Below are 20,471 nucleotides of genomic sequence, written 5' to 3' on the forward strand. Positions count from 1 at the left end.
GCTTGGAGAATTTTGAGCATTACTTTACTAGCATGTGAGATGAGTGCAATTGTGCAGTAGTTTGAGCATTCTTTGGCATTGCCTTTCTTTGGGATTGGAATGAAAATGGACCTTTTCCAGTCCTGTGGCCACTGCTGAGTTTTCCAAATTTGCTGGCATATTGAGTGCAGCACTTTCACAGCATCATCTTTCAGGATTTGAAATAGCTCAAGTGGAATTCCATCACCTCCACTAGCTTTGTTCGTAGTGATGCTTTCTAAGGCCCACTTGACTTCACATTCCAGGATGTCTGGCTCTAGGTCAGTGATCACACCATTGTGATTATCTTGGTCATGAAGATCTTTTTTGTACAGTTCTGTGTGTTCTTGCCACCTCTTCTTAATATCTTCTGCTTCTGTTAGGTCCATACCATTTCTGTTCTTTATCAAGCCCATCTTTGCATGAAATGTTCCCTTGGTATCTCTAATTTTCTTGAAGAGATCTCTAGCCTTTCCCATTCTGTTGTTTTCCTCTATTTCTTTGCATTGATTGCTGAGGAAGGCTTTCTTATCTTTCCTTGCTATTCTTTGGAACTCTGCATTCAGATGCTTATATCTTTCCTTTTCTCCTTTGCTTTTCGCTTCTCTTCTTTTCAAAGCTATTTGTAAGGCCTCCCCAGATAAATCAAGATGGTCCTAATTTAGTATTTTAGTCATTCTTCTGACAGCATAGGAAAGAAGGAGCAATAAAGTTTAATAATTATTCATTTGCTTAAGTTTTATTTTGTTGCTTTTGTGCCAGGCACTGTGCTATGTGCCAAAGAAAGATCTCCCAGCTACTTTGCTAAGTATAAGGAAATAAAAAATGAACATGTGTACCCCACTTTATTCCAAAAAAGACTTGAACCAGCTTGGAAAATTGGAAAGATATGGCTATTAACCTCCAGATCTCAAAATGGTTCTGATCTCCAAAATTCCAAAGTCCACAGGTGTTCTCTGCATTCATTCACCAAGCATTTATACCCTTGTTTTGTATTAAATGTTGTACTAAACAACTTTTTGATGTTGATAGAAGATTGGAACTGCAAGTGTCTCTGTTCATCTGGGATAAATTCATCAGATAGGAAAAGGCCCAAGTGATATTCTTCATCATCTATAGATGAAGAAAAACCTTCAGTTGTGAATTTTACTCTAAGGTATTAAATGTCTTTGGAAGCTTTTCTTCTTTATAATATGAGAAAGAATTAAATGAGGGCTATTTTCCTGCAGCATGTTTGGTACAAAAATCTGAGTATTAAAACTGAAAGTTATAAAACCATAAATCACAGTGGTTTCCTAAATATTCCAGTTTCAAGAGTAATAACAAACCAGTTAAAGAGTCAATTTAGGCACAGCCTTTTAATTCAAGTATATGTGTTAAATTAAACATCAATACTTTATGTATTTTTTTTCTAGATTCCCTACAGATGAAAACATCAAAAGAAAATGGGTATTAGCAATGAAAAGACTTGATGTGAATGCTGCAGGCATTTGGGAGCCTAAAAAAGGAGATGTGTTGTGTTCAAGACACTTTAAGAAGACAGATTTTGACAGAAGTACTCCAAATATTAAACTGAAACCTGGAGTCGTACCTTCTATTTTTGATTCCGTATCTCACTCACAGGTTTGTTTATCAGATGCTGCTTACCATCATTACTCACTTTTTATGGACTATTTAAGAACCTTCACACACTTGCTACCATTTTTTACTATTTGCTTATTGATTTGAAAACCATTCTTTAAGTTTTTTTAGATTTGTAAACTGTGTAAGCTTTTCTAAAGAATAGTAAGAGTGTTTTACCAGTAGCCCCTCAGAAATGTTAATATCTGTACCTTACTAAGGTTTGGTGAAGCAAACTTGAGTTAGTATAGCTCAAGATTTGGGTCTAAAAATTGGAGGAATGTTAGAGTTGAACTGAAGTTCCAAGCTGGCAGTGTGCCTCACACTGGAGCAAAAGTCAAGAGCAGAGCCGCAACAGACACAAAGTATACTTTGAGAGCCACATACATTCACACTTAAAGCCTGAGTAGAACTGGAAGGTAGAAAACCAAAAGATGAGAAGGAAAGAAGAGGTCAAAAACAAGAAGATAAAAGGATTGTTTAAGGAAACTCTAGTTGTATTCTGTGGCTTTTCTCAATGATTTTAGTGCCATGGATGAACTCCTTCACCCTCAGTGTCTCTCTTGACTTTGTATACCTGAACACGTACTCACTTTCAGAAACTCTAGAGATTGACTGATTCCAGCGTGGAAAATTCAGGGAGACCCTGTGGTTCCCATACCAATAGGAATGAACATCTATTGAAAGGTGTATCCTTCCTGACAGCTGGAAACAGGAAGCAGTTCAGAAGATCTACTCCCATAGGGGTCTTGGTCACATTTGCAGATGTTTGTACCTCAGTATTTGAGTTATAAAGTGGAAACTGACTCAGCTTCTTCCATGTTAATAAATGTACAGTATCTTCTGCAATTTACTCTAAAGGATTTGTTTCCTATACCATGGTGTCATCTGTAGTGTTAAGGGGACCTTAAAAAATATGGACATAATAAGTCAAATAAGCAATAAATTACTAACTTCCAAAAGTTATTTCCTAATAACAAGGAAATCACAGAATCCAGAAGTAACACTGTTAACACTCCATGTGGATCTTTTCTGTCATTTGTATGTGTATGTTTGTATATAAATACATCTCTATTTATAATTCTTACAGAATATGATTATATTGTATATCCTTTTTATTTGCTTTGCTCTTTTTTTTAACATTCATACAGTGCTTACTGTGTGCCAGGCACTAATCTAAGCATTTTACATATATTTTGACTCTTTTAGTCCCCTAAACTACCATAAGAGTTAAATAATCTTATTCTCATTTGACCACTTGAGAAAATTTAGACCCAGAAACTGGAATACATTCTCCAAGTTACACTGCTGTTAAATGGCAGAGGCTGGATTTAAACCCAGGTATTTTAGCTCCAAAGTTCACTCTTAACTATTATAATATTTTCCATAATGTTTAATATTTTTCTTTAACAATGGCTTTCAAATTTAGTCTACCTAAATATTATCCAGGGAGCTTGGCTTAAAATGCAGAATCCTAACCACCTGTCCCAAAAAATTTGATTCAGCAAGTTTGCTTTGGAGTCTAGGATCTGCATTTTCTAATAGGTACCCTGCATGATTGTGTTGCCGCTCAGTGGATCACATTTTTAAGAGAAACGTATATGGAACATCAATTTTTTTTTTTAACTAAACTTTATACTGAAGTCAACATCAGTTCAGTTCAGTCGCTCAGTCGTGTCCGACTCTTTGTGACCCCTTGAATCGCAGCACGGCAGGCCTCCCTGTCCATCACCAACTCCTGGAGTTCACTCAGACTCATGTCCATCGAGTCAGTGATGCCATCCAGCCATCTCATCCTCTGTCATCCCCTTCTCCTCCTGCCCCCAATCCCTCCCAGTATCAGAGTCTTTTCCAATGAGTCAGCTCTTCGCATGAGGTGGCCAAAGTACTGGAGTTTCAGATTTAGCATCATTCCTTCCAAAGAAATCCCAGGGCTGATCTCCTTCAGAATGGACTGGTTGGATCTCCTTGCAGTCCAAGGGACTCTCAAGAGTCTTCTCCAACACCACAGTTCAAAAGCATCAAACAAATGCACACATCATAAGTGTATAGACCATTGGACTTTCACAAAGTGAATACACTCATGTAACTCCTCTCAGACCAAGATGGAGAAAGTTATCAATGCCCCAGAAGCTTCCCTCATGCCCTTTCCCAGTCCTTACACCATTGAAAGTACCACTATCCTGACTTTTATCACTGTCAGTTATTGTAAATGGAGTCATATAGTACATACTCTGTTCTGTGGCTGCTTTCACTCAACATTTTGCTCTTGTATTTCATCCACATTGCAGCATGTGGTACTAGTCCATGTATTTTCTTTGCACTATAATATTCTATTGTATTTGTTGTTGTTCAGTGCTAAGTCATCATGTCCAACTTTATGTGACCTCATGAACTTCAGTGCACCAGGCCTCCCTGTCCTCACCATTTCCCAGAGTTTGCTCAAACTCATGTCCATTGAGTTGGTGATGCCATCCAGTCATCTCATTTTTTGCTGCTCCTTTCTTCTCCTACCCTCAATCTTTCCCAGCATCGGGGTCTTTTCCAGTGAGTCAGCTCTTCACATCAAGTGGCCAAAGTTTTGGAACTTCAGCTTCAGCATCAATCCTTCCAATGAATATTCAGGGTTGATTTCCTTTAGGATTGACTAGTTTGATCTCCTTCCAGTCCAAGAGACTCTCAAGAGGCTTCTCTAGCACCACATTTCAAAAACATCAGTTCTTCAGCACATTGTATAAATAAACTATAATTTCTATTCTACTGTTGATGAACATTTGGATTTTCACTTTGGAGCTATTATGAATGGTGTAACTACAAACATTTTTGTCCATGCCTTTTGATGCACTTAAATGTACACATTTATACAGAGTATATGTACATTTCTGTTAGAAGTGGAATTGCTGGATCCTAGGATCAGCTTGAGTAGATATCACCATAGTTTTCCAAAGTGGTTTTATCAACTTATACCCCCACCATCAGCTTATAAGAGTTCCTATGATTCTATATACTTTCTCATATTTAGTGATATCATCTTTACAGTACATTTTTAATGACCATATAGTGATTGACCAGTGTATGGACAATAAATACTTTATGTAATCAATCCTTTCCATTGTATATAGATTATCATCTTTCACTGTTTTAAAAAGCATTAGAATGAACATTATTGTAGTTGAATCTATGTATATATCCTTATTTCCCCAAACTAATTTCCTGGATATAAAATAGCTAGACCAAAAATTACACACATTTTTAAGTCTTTTGCTTTTGATACAAGCCTCCCAAAAGCCCATCGTAAAGTTTGTATCAGTCTGCTGCCCTACTAATAGTTATGCATTAAAATGTCTGTCCATCCTAATCCTCAGTGTAAGTTGTGTTTTTAACCTTTGCTGAAATTGATAGGCATAGATGACATCTTATTGTTTTAATTTATCTTTGAATATTAGTGCATTTATGCATTATTTCCTGTGTTCATTAGACAGTTTTACTTCTTCTTTCCTGAATAACTTATTCAAGTCTTCTAGTTTTATCTTTTTCTAAGCTGTTTTGTAACAACAATAGATATTGAGGATATGAATCATTTAACTATGTAGCAGTTACTTTTTGTTCTTTGTCTTTAGTTCTAATTATGGTGTTGGTTTGTTTTGTGTGAAATACATTTTTTAAGTAGTCCTATATTTTCTCTTGTGCTATCTGATTTAAGATTTTATAAATATTTCCCGTGTATTTTTCTACTTCCTCATTGTTTTCATTCTTACATGAATTTTCATTATATAGAAATTCATTGTGATTTACTGTACATAAAGGATATAACTTTTTCATAATTAGTTCATTTTTCATGACTTATAGCCTTTCTCCACTTATTTAGAATGCCATTTTTTATCCTGAAGGCTCTTATCTACATGATCTACTCATATTTTTCTTAAGAGAATAGTCTTCTGACCCAAGGCTAGAACCCATATCGCCTGTGCCTCCTGCTTGGCAGGTAGATTCTTTACCTCTGAACCATCTGGGAAGCCAAGAGAATAGTATGCTATCTTAAATATTGTTACCTTGTAGGATATTTTTAATACCTTGTAGGATATATCTTCCCTCATTATCATTCTTTATTTTTTGAAGGAAAATTCATGTTTCCAGGTAAAATTTAAAGTTATTTTAGGGAAGTTCCTTTAAAGTAATCTCAGTGAATTTAAACTTTACTGACTTTTAAAAGCAATTTCCACTAAAAAAATATATAATAATTTTACTACAAAAAGCTAAGAAGGTTAAAAATTTACAAAAGGACAGAAATATCTACAATGATTGATTAACAATTAACTATTCTTAACAGGGGAAAAGAGAAAAGCTGCATTATAGGAAAAACTTCACCCTCAAAGCCCTTCCGGTTACAAACCACAATCACAAGCTTGTTGATACTTCCTCGTGTGTTGAAGAATTCCAGTCCCAGTTCATTTTTGTAAGTAAAATTACTGGGCTAAAGTTGATATTTTTAAGATGAACATGCCCTCTCTGTTAGGATTAAGCTTTTTAAAATCTTACTGAAAAACTAGGAGTTCATGTTTTTGAGATTTTTTTTTAATATGTGTAATAACCAAAAGTAGTATTGCTTCCAAGGGCCATTATAATTTATATATACGTATTTAATTCAAAGAATGCTTTCACAAAAATATTTCAATCAGTCAGTTCAGTTTAGTTCAGTTGCTCAGTTGTGTCTGACTCTTTGTGACCCCATGGACTGCAGCACGCCAGTACACCTGTCCATCACCAACTCCTGGAGCTTGCTCAAACTCATGTCCATCGAGTCAGTGATGCCATCCAACTGTCTCATCCTCTGTCGTCCCCTTCTCCTCCTGCTTTCAGTCTTTGCCAGCATCAGGGTCTTTTCCAATGAGTCAGTTCTTCACATCAGATGGCTAAAGTGTTGGAGCTTCAGCTTCAACATCAGTTCTTCCAGTGAATATTCAGGACTGATTTCCTTTAGGGTTGACTGGTTTGATTTCCTTGCAGTACAAGGGACTCTCAAGAGTCTTCTCCAACACCACAGTTCTAAAGCATCAATTCTTCGGTGCTTAGCTTTCTTTATGGTTCAATTCTCATATCCATACATGACTACTGGAAAAACCATAGCTTTGACTAGATGGACCTTTGTTAGCAAAATAATGTCAACCAATAAAATACAATAAATAATTCCTCCCTTTAGTTATTGGTATTGTAGGTTCTATGTGGAAATATCTAATTTTAAAAATAGTTATATCTTTAGGTTTTCTTGAAGGACTATCATACACACACAGTATTGAAGCTTGCATTTATTTATTCATCTGATTGCTTTTTCATGTTAGAATCAGGCCTGGAATCCAGATCTGTTTTACTATCTTAATTACTATAGTTTTATAATAATGCTTAAAATCAGGTAGTGTTTATCAGTGTTAAATCTTCCAACTTTCTTTTTCAAAGTTGTTTTGGATAGTCTTGGTCCTTTGCATTTTTATATGAATTTTAGAATCACTTTCATAAATTTCTACAAAATTCCTGCTGGAGTTTTGACTGGTATTCTGTTGAATCTACAGATCCATTTGGGAAGAATTGACATCTTAATAATACTATTTTAAGTCTTCCAGCCCATCACTTCATATATTTAAACTTTTAAATTTTCTTAGCAGGGTTTTGTCATTTTCAGTGTACAGTCTTTCATTTTTTTGGTCAGGTTTATCCCTAAGTATTTTGTATGTTTGGATGCTATTATAAATGGCATTGTTTTAATTACTGTTAGTATATGGAAATAAATTGACCTTTGTATATGAATCTTGTATCTGTCAAACTTGCTAAACTCACATGTTAATTATCAAAGCTTTTTTGTAAAGGCTGTCAGGTTTTCTACAAAGATAATCATGATGTCTGTCATTAAAAACAGTTTTAATTCTTCTTTTCCAATGTAATACCTTTCATTTCTTTTTCCTGCTTTATTGCCTTGAACCTATTATTCACCTTGAACCTCCAAGGGTATGCTGAGTAGAAGTACTGAGAACTGATCTTTATGCTTTGCTCCTGATTTTAGGAGGAAAGCATCAGTCTTTCACCATTGAAGATATTCATATGATGTTAACTGTGGATTTTTCATAATTGCCCTTTATCAGACTGAGGAAGTACCTTTCTATTTTATTCTTTCAGTTTTAGTGAGATATAGTCGACATACATCACTGTATAAGTTTAAAGTGTACAGTAATGATTTAATTTACATTCATCGTGAAGTGATCATCACAGTTAAGTTTAAATGAAGATCTATCATTTCATATAAGCAAAACTAAGAATTAGAAAAAACTTACAATGTGTGAGTTGAAAAATATATTGGAGAGAATTAATGGCATGTTTGAAGGCAGAAGGACAAGGGGACAACAGAGGATGAGATGGTTGGATGGCATCACCGACTCAATGGACATGAATTTGAGTAATCTTTGGGAGATGGCGATGGACAGGGAGGCCTGGCATGCTGCAGTCCATGGGGTCGCAGAGAGTCGGACACAACTGAGTGACTGAACTGAAATGAATGGCATGTTAGATATTTCAGAAGAAAGATTAGTTAAGGTAAAGATATAGCAATGGGAACTATCCAGAATGGACTACAGAGAGAAAAGGAAATGTTTAAAAAATGAAAAACATGAACAGAGCATCAGTGAGAAGTGGCACAACTTCAGACAGCCCAATATACATGTAATTAGACTCCCCAAAGGAAAAGGAAGAAAAGTTGAAATAGAAAGGAATATTTGAAGAAATCATGCCATAATTTTTCCAGGTTTGCTAAAAACTATAAACCCACAGATAAAAAGCTCAGCAATCCCAAGCACAAGAAACATGAAGAAAACTAAACTAGGCTACATCATAATCAAATTATTCAAAACCATTGGAAAAGAAAATTCTTACGTCTTGATAAAGTAACCCCTTTATTATTAAGAAATGGCCTTCTTTATCCCTGGTAATATTCTTTGCTCTGAAATCTACTTTGTCTGATAGTAATATACCCACCGTAGTTATCTGTTATTAGTGTTATCCTAGTTGAAACCTTTAGTTTCAACCTATTTGTGTCTTTTTGTTTTAAGGTGTGTTTTTTCTTGGCGGCATGTACTTTAGGGTCTTGATTTTTTTAATATAACTTGGTTATTTATAATCACTAATCTTTTCTATATATAATTTCTGCCTTTTATTTGGATTATTTAAACAATAATAATATGATTATCATATTACTTTATATCAAATTATCTAATGGGATATGGTTTGGTTTAAATCTGTCATCATACTTATTTCCTATTCCATTTTAGTCTTTGTTCTCATTTTCTTCTTTTTTTGTCTTCTTTTCAATTAATTAATTTTTTTTATAATTCCATCTTATCTCCTTTTTTTTAATTCATTCACCATAACTGTTAGTTGCTTTTGGGTCTATAACATCCATGTTTAACTTAGCACAGGCTACATGATAAGTAATATTATTCCACTTAGTGTACAGTATACATATCTTACCATAGTATACTTTTATTTCTCTTCTCCAGCCTTTTTGCTACAGCTGTCATACATTTCACTGTACATATGCTATGAACCACACATTACATTGATATTATTTTTGTTTAAGCAGTAAATTATCTTTTAAAAAGATTCAAATAATAAGAAAAAAAGGTATATGCTACCCATGTAGTTGCCACTGCAGGGCTTTTCATTCCTTCGTGTAAATCCATATTTCCATCTGGTATCATTCTGTCTGAAGGACTTAACTTTAATACTCCTTAGAGTGCAGCTATGCTGGTGATAAATTCTTTCAGCTTTTATAAAATCATTACTTAGTCTGCTAAATAGTCATTATTGAGTCTGGAAAAATCTGAACAATCATTATTTAGTCTTCATTTTTGAAAGATATTGACAAATTCTGGGTTGACAGTTTGGGAGTTTGTTGTTTTTAGTTTTTTTAAGATGTTGCTCCACTATATTCTCATATGCATGCTTGCTAATGAAAAATCTACTATCATTCTTATCTTTTTCCTTTGCTAAAAATTTTTCTTTGCTGCTGCTGCTGCTAAGTCACTTCAAGTCATGTCCAACTCTGTGCTACTCCATAGACAGCAGCCCACCAGGCTCCCCTGTCCCTGGTATTCTCCAGGCAAGAACACTGGAGTGGTTTGCTTTGCTAATGGTTTTAAATAATTTGATTATACCATAGTTTAGCTTTGTTCATGTTTCTTATGCTTGGGATTTATTGTTTCTTTATCTGTGAGTTTATAGTTTTTATCAAACTAGGAAAAATTTCAGTCATGATTTCTTCAAATAGTTCTTTCTTCCTCAACGTGTCTTCCTTTTCCTTTGGAGAGTCTAATTATGCGTATATTGGGCTGTCAGAAGTTGTGCCACCTCTCACTCATGCTGTTCATTTTTGTGTGTTTTAAATACTCTCTTTTCTCTCTGTAGTCCATTCTGGATAGTTCCTATTGCTGTAGCTTCACCTTCACCAATCTTCTGAAATTTCTAATCTGCCATTAGTTCTCTTTAATATATTTTTCACCTCACACATAGTAATTTTTAAGTCCAGGTGTTCTATTATATTCTTTTTTATGTCTTTCATGTCTCTGCTTAACTTTCTAACATATATGATACAGATTAAATAATTTCATTAATTTCCTTGTCTAATGATTCTAACATTTGCTAGTTCTGGGTTGGTTTCTATGGATTGGTTTCTCTGTTATTATGGCTCATATTTTCTGCTGTTTTACATGCCTGGTAAGATTTTGTGTGCCACTTACTATGGATTTTACTTCACTGGATGCTGGATATTTTTGTGTCCTATATGCTTGAGCTTTGTTATGAGGGTTAGTTATTTGGAAACAATTTGGTCCTTTCAGGTTTTGCTTTTTTTAGCCAGGACCAGAACAGTGCTCAGTCTCAGGCTATTTGTTCTCCACCACTGAGGCAAGACTCTTCTGTGTTCTCTGCTCAGAGATCAGATCAGTCGCTCAGTCGTGTCCGACTCTGCAACGCCATGAATCGCAGCACGCCAGGCCTCCCTGTCCATCACCAACTCCCGGAGTTCACTGAGACTCATGTCCATCGAGTCGGTGATGCCATCCAGCCATCTCATCCTCTGTCGTCCCTTTCTCCTCCTGCCCCCAACCCCTCCCAGCATCAGAGTCTTTTCCAATGAGTCAGCTCTTCGCATGAGGTGGCCGAAGTACTGGAGTTTCAGCTTCAGCATCATTCCCTCCAAAGAAATCCCAGGGCTGATCTCCTTCAGAATGGACTGGTTGGATCTCCTTGCAGTCCAAGGGACTCTCAAGAGTCTTCTCCAACACCACAGTTCAAAAGCATCAATTCTTCACCGCTCAGCCTTCTTCGCAGTCCAACTCTCACATCCATACATGACCACAGGAAAAACCATAGCCTTGACTAGACGAACCTTTGTTGGCAAAGTAATGTCTCTGCTCTTGAATATGCTATCTAGGTTGGTCATAACTTTCCTTCCAAGGAGTAAGCGTCTTTTAATTTTAAGCCAACTTTTTCACTCTCCAGTTTCACTTTCATCAAGGGGCTTTTGAGTTCCTCTTCGCTTTCTGCCATAAGGGTGGTGTCATCTGCATATCTGAGGTTATTGATATTTCTCCCGGCAATCTTGATTCCAACTTGTGTTTCTCCCAGTCCAGCGTTTCTCATAATGTACTCTGCATATAAGTTAAATAAACAGGGTGACAATATACAGCCTTGACATACTCCTTTTCCTATTTGGAACCAGTCTGTTGTTCCATGTCCAGTTCTAACTGTTGCTTCCTGACCTGCATACAAATTTCTCAAGAGGCAGATCAGGTGGTCTGGTATTCCCATCTCTTTCAGAATTTTCCACAGTTTATTGTGATCCACACAGTCAAAGGCTTTGGCATAGTCAATAAAGCAGAAATAGATGTTTTTCTGGAACTCTCTTGCTTTTTCCATCATCCAGCGGATGTTGGCAGTTTGATCTCTGGTTCCTCTGCCTTTTCTAAAACCAGCTTGAACATCAGGAAGTTCACGGTTCACATATTGCTGAAGCCTGGCTTGGAGAATTTTGAGCATTACTTTACTAGCGTGTGAGATGAGTGCAATTGTGCTGTAGTTTGAGCATTCTTTGGCATTGCCTTTCTTTGGGATTGGAATGAAAACTGACCTTTTCCATGAATCTGGTCTGGCTGGTGGGAGTAAAATCTGTGAGCTCAGGGTACTCCTGATCTTTTCTGGCCACTCTTTCCTCAGCCTTGAGCAGTTCCCTGCACACATACTCTGATCTTACTCAGGGCAATACTTGACAGGGAGCTTCTGAAGATCTCCAGGTTCTCCTCTCTCCTATTGATACTTTGTTCTGTAAACTGTAGCCACCTTGGTCTCCCCAAGTACTTTGCACTACCTCCTCAACTCTGACTAACCAGCTCTGCCTGGGTTTCCTCTCCTTGCACTGACGCCTAGAACTCTCTCAAGGCAGTAAGTTGGGCAGTCATAAGGATCATCTCTTTGTTTCCCATCTCAGTCTCTGGCTTCCTTGCCTGATGTCCTTATGTGCAAAACTTTTTTATACCTTCTGGCCGCGTGTTGAGGTCCTGCTACATCTTCTCGTTGCTACTCATGGGCTTTCTCTAGCTGCAGTGAGCAGGGGCTGCTCTTGATCGCAGTGCACTGGCCTCACTGGTGGCATCTCTCTTGTCGCAGAACACGGGCTCTAGGGCACTTGGGCGTCGGTAGTTGCAGCATTCAGACTCAGCAGTTGCGGCTTGCAGGCCCTAGAGTGCAGGCTTGGTGGTTGTGACACACGGGCTTAGTTGCTCCACAGCATGTGAAGTCTTCCTAGTCTTCTGCCTTAGCAGGCAGATAGCCTTTTACCACCAGGGAAGTCCTGGGTTTCTTTTGTCAATCCAGTTTCTTATTTCATCTTGGCTGAAAGCAAAGTCATTTTCACTAATTTTAAGTAACAGCTTTTCAAAATTATGTCAGTGGTGTTTTTGAATGAAAAAAGTATACCCAACAAACATACCATAACCAAAATAAGTACTGAGCGCTTAAATTATCTCTTTATAAATCCAAGACCAGAGTCCTCTCTAAATCCATAACACCCAGCCTGAGGACCTGCTTCAGTGCTTTCCTGTCATCCCTTATAAAGTGAAATATTCATCAAATAAAGCAATTCCATTAAAAGGTTAAAAATGTAAGTTTTTTGGGTAGGTAAAACTTAAACTTAGCAGCCCACACTTAGGGACCAAAACTGTTATGGTCATGTGAGTGTCATGCTGTTTGTTCATAAGCAGATACCTACCTCCAGGTGAGAAGTGCCTTCCACCCCTAGGATTCTGCCCTCCTTGTGTATGCCAGACCTTAGACAAACAAAGATGGGGACTCTAGGCACCTGAAACATCCCTGTCCTCTCCCTGTGATCTTTGAACAACTCTTAGTATCACCAACTTAAAAATGTTCTCTAAGCATAGTATTCGGAGAAATAACTGAGGCCTAGTTATAATTTTTTTATCTAACTGCTTGTCTGTCTGGTTTAATAACTTAGTGTTTATGTTTTTAGGAACATAGCTACAGTGTGATGGACAGCCCAAAGAAACTTAAGCATAAATTAGATCATGTGATCAGCGAGCTAGAGGATACCAAGAAAAGTCTGCAGAATGTTCTAGACCGAGAAAAACGTTTCCAAAAATCATTGAGGAAGACAATCAGGGAATTAAAGGATGAATGTCTCATCAGTCAAGAAACAGCAAAAAGACTGGAAGCTTTCTGTTGGGACTGCTGTCAGGAGAGCATAGAACAAGACTATATTTAATGAAATAATTTCATGTTATGTTCTACTTAAAATTGGTAAAATTGATACTGGCTTTTAAGAAAATAATTCTCATTTACCATCATTAAATAATGTCCATCATTCCATCATTTAGAGTGCCCTTTGGGTCCTCTGCAGCCTGATGCATTAGAGTTATTATCCAAAGGCTTTTTTAAAAAGATAACGCAAAAATTTTGTGCTAGTTATCATGTTTTGGAGTAACTTGTGAGAGTTATGTTTTTATAGGCCTAAGCTATATGGGCTTCCCTGCTGGCTCAGAGGTGAAGAATCTACCCACATTGAAGGAGACCTGGGTTCAATCCCTGGTTTGGGAAGATCCCCTGGAGAAGGAAATGGCAACCCACTCCAGTATTCCTGCCCAGAAAATTCCATGGACAGAGGAGCCTGGCGGACTACAGTTCACGGGGTCACAAAGAGTCAGACATGACCGAACGATGAACATTTTTAGACCTAAACTAGTGCCAGGTCACTATTTTAAAATGTTAAGAGATCAAGAAAATTCTGTAGGACTAAGGAAATGATTTTAGATCAGCTACATTAAGCTCTAGTAGTCGAAAGTGGACACTTCAGCAGTTTGGCTTCAGAGGAGTATCTTTGCTTATAATACATGGCCATCTAGAATCCAGTTCAAGGTGCTTTTATTATCAATAATACCAAAAGATGTTTTTACAAGGCATCCCATGGTAGGTAACCTTGAGAACAACATAAGGTGCAGATCTTTTGGCTTTTAAGGTTGTTCAGAGCCAAGTTAAGAAGACCCCTGATGAGGCCTTATTTTTTCAATACAGTACATCATTTCTCCTCACTAGGAGCACTTTGATGTGAACCAGCATCACTTTAACAAATTTTTAAAGAGGATCATAAATCTGATTTTTAAATGGTTACTGACAGTTCTTCTGAACATTTTGTTTCATGACTGTTACTTCATCATAAAGGTATATATTCAAAATCTGAATGCCAGTAGTAACTGGATACTTTTAATGTTGTTTTGTATTTTACAGAAAGTAGTATTACTAACATTTTTTTAAGGTACAAAATACAGAAAAAACCATTAAAAATAATGATGTGGCTCTTCTAGTTAAAATAGGAATTAAAAAGAGGGTTATAATATTTTCCTTTAATTAGGAGACAAGATTGCTATCTGAGATTTCATTTAGAGAAATAGATAAGCAACAATTTTAGAATAGCAACAATTTTAGAATAGCTTCTTACTGAATTTACAGAAGAATAACTTTTAGTTATTTTCTGACTGATCCAAGAGTCAGAAATTTAAGTTTATCTCCTGATTTCTTAGTAAAAACAACTGAAATTAGTCATAAATACTGTGCATTAGAATAAAAAGTATTAACCCCAAAACAAATTCTACTTTGAAGCATATGTATATACGTAAACTCCATTCATATGTCTGTGCTATAATAGTTAGAATTTGAATATCAATTATTTCAATATGTTAACTATAAATGAACTGCATTTTGTGTTAAAATGTTCATTATAATTTTATTTGTGTTATATTAATATCAGTAAGGATACAGTCGCTTGAATTTTTATATTCAAGAAATATATAATGCATGTTATATTTTTATGTAAGATGCCAAACCTTCCCACTAAATGGGATTTTACCCACATTTGAAAGATTAGCATTATGCTAAGAAATCACTGAGGTGCTATCTTTTTACTATCTGTATTCTTTAGCTACCCTTTATTTATTTGAGTTATTTAATTGTGCGTTCATAGTGGACATGCTAATAGAAGTTTGGGTATGATCTTAGGTTTTTAAAGTCAGTGGGCAGTGGAGAAAAATAAAAGGATAGATCCAAACACTGTGTGTCCAAATTCTAGATCTCTCCTGGCTGCTTAAAATAAATCAAGCCCAGTAGACCTTTCCAAGAGTCAGCTCCCAGTTTCTGCCACTATCATCACAGTTACCACAGTCACTTTTATTACTGGTATTCCATGTTCATAGTGAACTAAGATTTTGTCTTCTTTTTCATTGGTCTCAGTGTCATTGAGAAAGAGTGAGCTGTGGGCAAAGTATTGCTATCGTCAAGAATCCGGAGCTGCCCATTTGCCCTTATGGAGAAAGGATTACCAGTAGAAATGTGACATAACTAGAGTCCTCCCCACCTACCATCCAGGCAAATGCCTGAATGTGTACATACCTCAGTTCCCTATAGCTCAGATATAAAGAATCTGCCTTCAGTGCAGGAGACCTGGGTTCAATCCCTGGGTCAGGAAGATCCCCTGGAGAAGGAAATGGCAACCCACTCCAGTATTCTTGGCCAGAGAATCCCATGGACAGAGAAGCCTGGTGGGCTATAGTCCATGAGATCGCGAAGAGTCAGACACGACTGAGCAACAAACACACACACACACACACACACACTGTTCCCAGAGATTCCAGCTTAGCCTGAGGACGAGCCATCCTGTGCAAAACAGAACCAGGCACCCCTCACCCCCATCCACAGGATCCTTAAGCAGCCAAGGTCAACCTAAGGGTTTCACTTTGCTTTCAAGCTTAAAATAGCCTCTGAATCCTGGAGCAAACCATTACACCAGTTCAACCTCAGCACCAAATCAGGTACAATGGACTTGATACAGTGTTTTTCTCATATCAAGTTCAAACCTCTGGAAATAGACTTTGGTTGCTAAAAGATAATCACAGTTATACAATTGTCATTAATTTGAGAAATGATGAAATTATTAATATTTATATATATATTTAGTCTTAATAAAAAGATAAAAGAAATAATTGAGGGTAAAGAATCCATTATGTATTTAAAAAATAAAATATTTTTTCTAGTAATGTGTTCTATGTTGTATACACTCAGTTGTTCAATAAAATGAGCAGAGAAAAATCAAGAGTATGTATACAGTGGTTTTACTTTAATTTCGCCTGCATTTTTCCCTCCACCAGTAACTCTGCTGTCTTTTAGAGTCTGCTAGATTAGGTAACCCAGGTGGCAGGCCTGCTTCCACCACAGTATGCATCTGCCATAGACCCCTTTCAGCCCTCTCCTTTCAGCCTCACTCAAAACTGGCAGCCTTCATGTTACCAGCAAGGGCAGTATTCTTAGATTTGAAATGTGCTACCATCAGAACCTGCTGCTGCTGCTAAGTCACTTCAGTCGTGTCCGACTCTGTGCAACCCCATAGATGGCAGCCCACCAGGCTCCCCCGTCCTTGGGATTCTCCAGGCAAGAACACTGGAGTGGGTTGCCATTTCCTTCTCCAGTGCATGAAAGTGAAAAGTGAAAGTGAAGTTGTTCAGTCGTGTCCGACTCTTAGCGACCGCATGGACTGCAGCCCACCAGGCTCCTCCCTCCATGGGATTTTCCAGGCAAGAGTACTGGAGTGGGGTGCCATTGCCTTCTCCGACCATCAGAACCTAGAGATGCTTATTAAGTATCGTGCTTCCTTATTCATAGTGGGGGGCTTCCGTGGTGGCTCAGACAGTAAAGCGTCTGCCTACAGTGCAGGAGACCCGGGTTCAATCCCTGGGTTGGGAAGATCTGGAGAAGGAAATGGCAACCCACTCCAGTATTCTTGCCTGGAAAATCCCATGGATGGGAGAATCTGGTAGGCTATAGTCCATGGGATCACAAGAGTCGGACACGACTGAGTGACTTTACTTCACTTCCCTGGTGGCTCAGCTGTTAAGGAATCCACCTGCAATGTGGGAGACCTGGGTTCAGTCCCTGAGTTGGGAAGATCTGGAGAAGGGAACAGCCAGTATTCTTCCCTGGAGAATCCCATGGACAGAGGAGCTTGGCAGGCTACAGTCCATGGGGTCGCAAAGAGTCGGACAAAACTGAGCAACTTTCACATTCACATTTCAAATTCATAGTGGGAGATAGAAGTTGTACTACTAATTTGTCTTTGATTCAGAGGGGATGGTCTAGCGTGCCCCTGGTCACTGGACTACCCCCTGCCTCAAATTTTCCTTATGTAGTTGAGTTTAGTCACTAAATCGTGTCTGACTCTGCAACCCAGTGGACTGCAACATGCCAGGCTTCCCTGTCCATCACCAACTCCCAGAGCTTGCTCAAACTCATGTCCATTGAGTCGGTGATGCCATCCAACCATCTCATCCTCAGTCATCCCCTTCTCCTCCTGCCTTCAATCTTTCCCAGCATGGGGGTCTTTTCCAATGAGTCAGTTCTTTGCATCAGGTGGCCAAAGTATTGGAGCTTCAGCTTTAGCGTCAGTCCTTCCAATGAATATCCAGGACTGATTTCCTTTAGGATTGACTGGTTTGACATCCTTGCAGTCCAAGGGACTCAAGAGTCTTCTCCAACACCACAGTTCAAAAGCATCAATTCTTTGGCACTCAGCTTTCTTTATGGTCCAACTCTCACATCCATACATGACCACTGAAAAAAACATAGCTTTGTCTGTACTGACCTTTGTCAGTAAAGTAATTTCTCTGCTTTTTAACATGCTGTGTAGGCTGGTCATAGCTTTTCTTCCAAGGAGCAAGAGTCTTTTAATTTCATGGCTGCAGTCACCATCTGCAGTGATTTTGGAGCCCTCAGAAATAAGGTCTGACTGTTTCCATTGTTTCCGCATCTATTTGCCACAAAGTGATGGGACTAGATGCCATGATCTTAGTTTTCTGAATGTTGAGTTTTAAGCCAGCTTTTTCACTCTCCTCTTTCACTTTCATCAAGAGGCTGTTTAGTTCCCCTTCACTTTCTGCCATAGGGTGGTGTCACCTGCATATCTGAGGTTGATACTTCTCCCAGCAATGTTGATTCCAGCTTGTGCTTCATCCAGCCCCACGTTTTCTCCTGGCAATGTTGATTCCAGGTTGTACTTCATCCAGTCCTGCATTTCACATGATGTACTCTGCATATAAGTTAAATAAACAGGGTGACAGTATACAGTTTTGATGTACTCTTTTCCCAGTTTGGAACCAGTCCATTGTTCCATGTTCAGTTCTAACTGTTGCTTCTTGACCTGCATACAGGTTTCACAGGAGGCAGGTCAGGTGGTCTGGTATTCCCATCTCGTTAAGAATTTTCCACAGTTTATTGTGATCCACACAGTCAAAGGCTTTGGCATAATCAATAACAGAGAAGTAGACGTTTTCTGGTGTGGTAGACCCCTGAATTTCATGAGTTTCATCTCACCCACTAGAGCATACTTTACTTTATCGAGGCTTCAGATTTACTAGTCACAGCTTGCTCATCCCATATGATTAACATAGTCTATCAATATAGTGATTTTCTGTAGAATGTCTACATGGTCTAGGTCTCTTTCAATTATAACAGAAGCAAGACAGTTATAACCTAGGCTGTTAATGTTGCTTTTTTTTTTAGTTCCATGTTAATATGATTTGTTGTCTGATCCTGTTAGTGTGTGTTTTTTTTAGTAGGGATGGTAAAGCAGGCACCCAGCTGATCACTGGGTCACCTACCATGCGCCCAGAGCCATGATAATCAACTCTAGCAAGATGTCACAGCTGGCACTTGGCCACTGTCAGGCCTACTCCTTGGTTGAATTTGCTTTAGTCCTCTGTCATCCTGCAGCCTCTGTCTAAATTTTGCAGGAGCCAGAGTGGTAAATTAAATGGAGATAAGATGGGAGCCACTCCTCCTACATCCTGTAAGATCTGTAAAGGTTTTACCAATGCCACCCACGAATCAGAAGCTAAGGGGTCTGAAAAAAGGGATTAACATAACAGGCCTGAGACTGCTATCCTTAGAAAGGCCTGACTGTAGAATTGACTCTCGGCTACCATCTGGGAATTTGGATTTCAGGAGGATTTCCATCATCCCCTAACTGATAAGAGGGCCTCTCTGTGCCTTAAGAGTTTGTAGATACAATGTGGTTTATGAAGAACACCTGCTTTCCTTCTGGGAGTCTGGAATTTGACAATGTTTTAGGCAAAGAGTGCCCATATAACCAGCCTCCAGTAAACCTTATACACTGAATCTTTCATGAGCTTCCCTGGTCGAGTTTCATACATGTCACAATTCCATGCTACACTGAAATGACTCTTGGAGGCTTACACCTGATTACCTCCAGACTTTGCTTCCTCAAACTTCATTTCACCACACTTCTAACACTCAGGAGAAACAACAATGCCCACACTCCCACATTCCTTACCTTCCTCCCAGCTGTACTTCCAATCACAGAAGTATACCCGATGCAAAGCAGGAGCTGGAAGAGATGAAATTGGCAGAAGAAAACACTGGATCAGGACCAAGGAACCCAGGAGCAGTAGCCAGATACAACCTGTAATAAGAACCGCATGGGGGTCCATAACGAGCACCAGTAACAGCAGTTTAAGAGGAAATGCTGAGAACTTAGCACAATCAACACGTATTTTTCAAGTTTCAGGAACTGAATGCCAGAAAATACGCTAGGCCCTAGATAACCAACAGAGAAAACACCAGTTCCTGTCCTCAAGGTTAGAGACTAGTAGGAAGTTCCAAAAGCAATAATCTGAGAATGCCAAGGAGTGCATTTCAGGAGAGTGGGCTCCCTGGTGCCTTTCTCCTCACTGTGCATGGCTTTATTATTAATAGTAGATGCACATGTGCAATAGAATTCATACCACAGTATCTTAAAGTTTAAGTGTTTGAGTCTCGGTCTCCTTCATTTAATATTTACTTCAGCTGGTGGCTCAGCTGCTAAAGTATCTGCCTGCAACACGGGAGACCTGGGTTGGATCCTGGGTTAGGAAGATCCCCTGGAGAATAGAACGTCTACCCACTCCAGTATTTTGGCCTGGTGAATTCCATGGGCTGTGTAGTCCATGGGGCCGCAAAGAGTCAGACATGACTGAGTTACTTTCACGTTCACTTTTTAGGCACATAAAGAAATTTATAGACTAGCAAATTTAACATCATAACCCATTGAGTGTGCTGCTTTCAAAGCCCCATACAGTATTGTGAGGGATGCAAAGATGACAAGGTGAAGGCATACGCAGCCTACAGGGATGCACACGTATATGACACAAACAGAAGTAAGCAAGGTGGCAGGACCGTGGCAA

At 38.4% G+C, this 20,471-nt stretch overlaps 1 protein-coding gene across 4 annotated transcripts in view; it reads left to right on the forward strand.

Moving 5' to 3' along the window:
• Positions 1 to 15,813, forward strand: part of THAP6 (THAP domain containing 6) — a 26,536-nt gene extending 10,723 nt beyond the window's left edge. For 3 of the 4 annotated variants that reach the window (XM_055588803.1, XM_055588805.1, XM_055588804.1), the window contains exons 3-5: positions 1,434 to 1,641; positions 5,969 to 6,094; positions 13,205 to 15,813. In XM_055588803.1, coding sequence (XP_055444778.1) covers positions 1,434 to 1,641; positions 5,969 to 6,094; positions 13,205 to 13,456 — 586 coding nt within the window. In that variant the 3' untranslated portion in view covers positions 13,457 to 15,813. The remainder of the gene's footprint in view (positions 1 to 1,433; positions 1,642 to 5,968; positions 6,095 to 13,204) is intronic. The other variant, XM_055588806.1, reaches the window with a different exon arrangement.
• The last annotated feature ends 4,658 nt before the right edge of the window (positions 15,814 to 20,471 follow it).

This window comes from Bubalus kerabau, chromosome 7 (assembly GCF_029407905.1).
Source record: "Bubalus kerabau isolate K-KA32 ecotype Philippines breed swamp buffalo chromosome 7, PCC_UOA_SB_1v2, whole genome shotgun sequence".
Lineage (NCBI taxonomy): Eukaryota > Metazoa > Chordata > Mammalia > Artiodactyla > Bovidae > Bubalus > Bubalus kerabau.